Source organism: Myotis nattereri (assembly GCF_964212035.1).
Source record: "Myotis nattereri genome assembly, chromosome: 1".
Taxonomy (NCBI): Eukaryota; Metazoa; Chordata; class Mammalia; order Chiroptera; family Vespertilionidae; genus Myotis; species Myotis nattereri.
The window spans coordinates 76053503-76059802 of NC_138075.1; the positions used below are offsets into that span (position 1 = coordinate 76053503).

General features: G+C 41.9%; 1 protein-coding gene across 1 annotated transcript; it reads right to left on the bottom strand.

Annotated features, from left to right (window-relative positions):
* Positions 1-1528: 1528 nt before the first annotated feature.
* On the bottom strand, positions 1529-1969 carry LOC308533381 (angiogenin-like; the record flags this gene model as incomplete). The annotated part of the gene is made up of 1 exon (XM_081111362.1): positions 1529-1969. The coding sequence occupies one exon, from the start codon at positions 1967-1969 to the stop codon at positions 1529-1531; it is 441 nt and encodes a 146-aa protein (XP_080967488.1).
* Between the last annotated feature and the right edge of the window lie 4331 nt (positions 1970-6300).

Here is a 6300-nt window from a genome sequence, read left to right on the forward strand (position 1 = left end):
GCAGGGTTGTAAGAGTCAGAAGACAGAGAGGAGCTGAGAATCAGTTTGAGAGGGCAAAGAGGACTTTGCGAGGAGGATCTGATGAGTGGAACATAAGAAGTAAAGAAAGGGGTGAGAGCGGAGGGAAAAGGAAGCCTGTTCGTAGGGATTTCGAAAGCTTTCCCTGTCCGGTGGCAAAAATTATCTAGATCTCGGAGGATACTGGAATCAAAAGGGCTGTTTTCAGGCCACTGAGAGAGTTTATACTGTGGCCAGGTAGAGCTTCTTTGGTTTGATGTAGCCGGAAAGACCAAGAGTAGAGAGATTGGCGAGGAGACACCCTAAGGGTGTTTTTCGAGGGGGTTTGGACTGAGAGGTCCCTATGACCGGAGGGAAGGGCGAGAGAAGTTGGGGAGGGAGCAAGGAGTGTCCTCCTTTTCCCTCAGCCAACCTGTAGCGAGAGAGAGACGAGAAAAGGTTCCAAGGTCATCACCCCGAGACCTTTCCCGCGGAGTAGAAGAGAATTCCCGGCCAGGTACCTGGGCTTTCGTAGAACGCACGAAACGTGTAGCCGAGTAGACAGGAAACTCTGTAGGCCCTAATGCCCCTCCAGGTCACAGGGAGTGAAAGAAAAAAAGAGAGAGAGAGTGTGTGTTGGGAAAGTCCCTGAAGCCTACTGGTGGAAGGGAAGCGACGAGATCCCCACGTGTCCTGGTGCGGAAGGGTTCGAGAGGTGTCCGGAGCGGGCCGATCAACTCAGAACCGTACCACCGAGCAGAGCCAGAGCAGGAATCAGAAGTTCGGGCCTAGGTTCGAGGATCATCCATGCTCCCGTTCACCTCTCCCGGGTTTCAGCACCAAAATGAAAGATCAGATGGAGGCCTAAAAACCAGGACTACAGGCTTTATTAGAGGAGAAGCACCCGCCGGGCTGCCTCACAAGGGGAAGACAGCAACACTTGCAGGGTGGGCACGCCTTTTGAGGGGCGGAATGGGAAGGGGTGGGGGGCTTAGTGTACTCTGTGGACACTGATTGGTGGTTTACTGCATTGTCCATATAGGACAAGGGCTTAGGGTATTTGGCAGGTGTGGAGGATTGGTGGTCCAATGTATAGTCCATATAAGGCACCTGGTTAGTCACTCAGGTATTTCTGGGCTGCAGGTTACATCATACCCTGCCCACCAGTTGGGGGAAGGGAGGATCTATCACCTTACACTCACAAAAAGGGAAAGTCTACCTCCCTGTTGACTGAGAGAGAAGTAACTGATAGGGAAAAAGATGTTTGTATTCCATGCCATCCTTTCTGGGGGCAGCTGAGTAGAGAAAATGGGTAAAAATAAATAGGCCAAGAATTGATGAGAAGACTTTGATTCTTACTGATTTCAGAGACATTTTTATTTGTTAATATATTGTAAAACAGAAAACAAAAGATCCAGGCAGCTCATGTTCTGGGCCCCTGGCAATGAATGTGGCCACCCCTGTTCTAGAGTGTGTAGGGGAAATGCCAGGGATAGAGAGCAGAGCCAACTCTGGGCTAGTGGCCTGCTGGCTATGGACGGTAAAAGGACTCATCAAAGTGGACAGGCAAGCCATGTTCACAGGCAATAACAATGTCTCTGGACCCTGCTGTGGCTTTGTACTCACAGGGAGGCCGGTTGGACCCTCCTCTGAGCTTGCAAGTAGTGACCTGGAAAGGAGACTTGCTTCTTCTGAAATCTGCCCCATAAGGCACTCCATTCTTGTCTTCACAGACAGCCTTGATGTTATTCTTGGTGCCATGAATAAAGGTGTTGATGTCTTTGCACAAAGGTGAAGTCAATTTTCGTATGCTCATCATGGTATCACAGTATTTGTTATTCCGGCCACGTGGATTGGCATCATAGTGCTGAGCCAGGAAGTGTTTGTATCTGTCATCCTGAGCCAGGGTTGGTGGGGTCAGACAGGGCCCCAGGATGAAGACCAACAACAGGGGACCGAGGACCATCATCATCTCTTCCAACAAGGCTCCTGCCAATGGTAAAAGGTATGGTAGGACAAATTAGGCTAAAAGGGCAAATGAGACTAAAAGGACAGGGATCTGCTGGGCTAGTGACAGCACATCATGAGTCTAGTATACGCAGTCACCTAAAGTATATTTTTTTTCTTCTCTTCTTCATTAATATCACATTTCTTGTCAATCCATTCTTTTGGAAAATCAATGTTTCCTGAACACAACTTCCTGCCCCAACCATTCTTTCATATTCCTTAAGACTCTGAGTACTTACCTTTCTATCAGTCATAGAATGCAATGTCCATTCACACTCTTAAATCCATTTATTAATTAATTTAATTAAAAACGTTACATAAGCTCCTCTGGGTACAAGGCACTGTGCTAGGTCCTGGCACACAGAGACCATTAGGGCATACTAACTCCTCCCTAAAAGGAGATGTGGCATCCATGGGGAAGGAATAGGAGCTCCAGTTCACTGAGATGAGACAGTAAGATAGGAAGCCTATGAAGAAAATAGACTTTTAAAAAACATGTTTTATTGATTTTAGAGAGAGGGGAGAGAAAGAGAGAGAGAGAGAGAGAGAGAGAGAGAGAGAGAGAGAGAGAGAGATTGTCGTGAGACTGAAACATCTACTGGTTGCCTCCTGTATGCATTAAGACTGAAAATAAACCCAGAACCTGGGTACATGCCCTGACCAGGTATCAAACTGGCAACCTTTGGAGCATTGTATGATGCTCAACCAACTGAGCCACACTGGCCTGAGTAAAGAGGGTCTTCTGAGCCCAGGGATAGGTCAATCAGAGGTTTGTTAAAGACAAGATTGTAAGTATTCAAGTCCATAAGTCAGCTGGCTGTAAGGAGAGCAGATGAGAGCAGTTTTGCCCTGAGGTGAAGGGAGACAGACCCAATTCCCTAAGAATTGGTTGGTTTGTGGCCAAAGGTAGAATTATTATATACTAGTTAGAAAAGAGCAGAGAGGAGCATGGAAGAATTGATGCAATGATTGGAAGTGGGTCTGGGTCAACTGTTACAGAAGACTGGAGGAAGAGGAATTCAAGCTTATTCTTAGGAACAAGGTGGACTATTCTCAGAGAACACTCGTATTTTCTAGTTTTTCCAATAAATGTTTGTACACTGTTACACAATAGGCAAATGATGTTACTATGTGATAAAACAACAACAAACAAAACTTTCATCAAGTCATTTTTACAGTTTGCTGTAATGATTTTGTAACAACTTCCACAAAAGAAGAATAAGAAAGAGAAGAGGATTGCTGCCATCATCTCTCAAGAGAATTCTGTCTAAACTGTGGAACTCTCACTCCCCAGGGGCAGTGTGTCACACACACTCAAACATACCAATCAAGTAAATAGAATGCTTCTTTCTGGAATATGATTTTCTCTCAATGATAGCTATTAAAATAGAATTGAACAAGTATAGGTAATAACAAAATAGAAAACAAATTTCATATTAACTTTAAAAACTTTATGTGTTAAGAAATCTGAAGATCTGAGAATTTAAAATATTTGGTGTTTCCAGAAAAATATTTTGTAAGTTATGACAATATTTTCAGTTCTTTGGAGAAAAATTTAAAGAACATGCAGAGCCTATAAAAACCGTCATATCTTCCCCCACATTATATCAAATATATGTCAGTTTTCCCACATCCAATAATTAAAGTGACTTCTCACTGAAAATTTGAATCTGATTTTTATAATTTTGTCTTTCAAATTGTTTGTGAATGAGCAACTCATTTACTTTATGATTGGCTATGATTTCTTAACAACCATCACACATAAGAAATTCTTACTACGGAAGAAAAATTTGACCTTCAAGTTATTCTCAAGTGTGATGTGATTCATATAAATCCTGAATTAAAAGAAAACAAATGGTACATTTTCGTGTACATTAAATTAAATAGTAATCTTTATTTTGAACGTTTCTTATATGTACATCAATAAACATTTTTATGTCAAATATTTTTACATACTTAAAAATGCCACAGGTTCTAGCACTAAGCCTGTGGTATTACTAAACAGCCCTTGGGGTATGACTGTAAATCTAGAAAGACCAGTGAGTCCAGGGTTCTGATGGTTTCATGGGAAGGCATGTGAGAGAGGGAGCAAAGTGAATACTCTTTCTCATCATCATTTAGCAGTGATACATTTTGTCTGTTTCATAATAATGTTACACAAATTTGGCACACCATGGAAGAATATCAAATTATACACTAAGAAAAATTTTGGTTATTCCACAATACTGAAATAAATAGCAGCTGAGAAAATTTCCATTAAGTACATCAATTACAATTTATGATAGAATCAAGTGAACGCATGTTCTTGGGACTTGAGCAAAAATGTGGTACATGACTGAAGAGGGAAGAGCCAACCCTACAGGAATAACAAGTGTTCATACATGGCCACTGCTTCAGCACAGCTGCTGGCCTGCCATGCTCCCCATTTGCCAAGCTCTTTACATTTACATTGTGCTTTTTAGTGTTCTGGGTGTCTTTTCTTTTTAAATATATTTTATTGATTTTTTACAGAGAGGAAGGGAGAGGGATAGAGAGTTAGAAACATTGATCAGCTGCCTCCTACACACCTCCTACTGGGGATGTGCCTGCAACCAAGGTACATGCCCTTGACCAGAATTGAACCTGGGAGCTTTAAGTCTGGAGGCCGATTCTCTACCCACTGAGCCAAACTGGTTAGGGCTGTATTTTTTTTTTTCTAGTTTGGTGGAAGACCTCATCAAAGTTTTATTGATTTGGATTAATTTAGGTCTCTTGTTCTTTGACAGACAAATATTGTCTTTGTTAACGTAAAAAAAAACACATTGAAACCTGTAAAGAATTTTTGTGAGTTGATTTGAGCCAAACTGTCGACATATCCCAGAAAGCAGAACCTCAACGAATTGAGATAGTGCTCCGGAAAATGGCGGGGTTACATTTGTATTTATACATTTCAATCCAAAGGAGGAACATAGGTGGGTTACATGAAATTCATTGGTGATAGATTAAGGAGGAGGAATAAGCAAAGCAGGGAAACCCCTGGGATTGGATAAAAAGTAAAATGATGGACACATACTTAGGTGGGTGCAGGAACAATTAACATGATGATGAAGGAATTTGGCATCTGTCCTGGGACCCAGCATACATGGTTGTGCCCCAGGGGCTCCAGAAAAAGAGAAGTTACAAATTACCCAGACATTTCAAGGGTGTGTTATCATAGATGCAAAAAGACAGATAGGCTCAGTTAAGGTAAAGGTTGACCTTGTCAGTGAAGATACTGGCCCAGGACTTAACTACATACCATAACTGCTTTTAGTTAAAGTTTAATTTCAGACCATCCTTTGTGGTTACTATAGGTCTCCAAGTTTGCAAGACTGCCATGCAGGCCTCTCCTGAGCTTGTCAGGTAAGCATGTGGCCCCTTTCGTCCACATCTTCTAATGCCAAAGGCAATTATAGAATCTCAGGCTCCCAAGATGGAACAGGACCTTAGAGTCACCAAGTCAACACCTCTCTGCCTGGGGCCAGAATCCCAGAGTTCAAAATCAGGAAGTAGAGCTGTAGTAGCCAAAAGAGCCATTAGGTGGCAGTGGTGGATAGAAATGTTGCCAATGTTTTCCATGCTCTAGTGGAGACCAGGGTTACTTGTCAGATGTGCCAGTGCTCTACAGGTTGTGGGGATATTGTTGCTCAAAGAAGGGAGTCTGAGCTGCCAGGCTTGTCTGGAGTTTCAGTCTAAACACTCTATGCTTAAATATTAAGACCAAGGATACCCCATTAGATACAAGTGTCAAAGCAAAACTTAAAAAGTTCAGGCTCTGCCCACAAAGATAGTACAAAATAAAGATACACCTATTTCCAATTTTCTTGGGATATAATTTCCAAGCCTTAATCCATGTATTCCAGGCAAACAATTACCCGTCTACTTGTCAGTGTTTCCAACTGGTATATACACTACAGGAGGGCAGAGCCCATATTATTCACCTCAAATCACAGTGCCTGACTCACAGTAGACCCTCAATATTGTTCTTTGTATTATTATTTTTTTTAGTGATTGACTTAATTTTCCTCTAAAGGCTTAAGTTTGTTTATCTAGGGAATGAGAGAGTTGCTAATTGTAAAGTCTGAAATTCCATGGTTCTCTTTAAGCATAAGAGAGTCTTTTCCAGTTTTACTAGCAAAAGTCTAGTGGAATTACAGAGACAAGTTTGTATAAGTTTAGTTGGTAACATAAGGCACCTTGTGAAAGAAATAGATGATAAGAAGACCTGTGATCCAAACTCACTGAAATGTATCATTTCTTAAGACTCAGCATATTAGC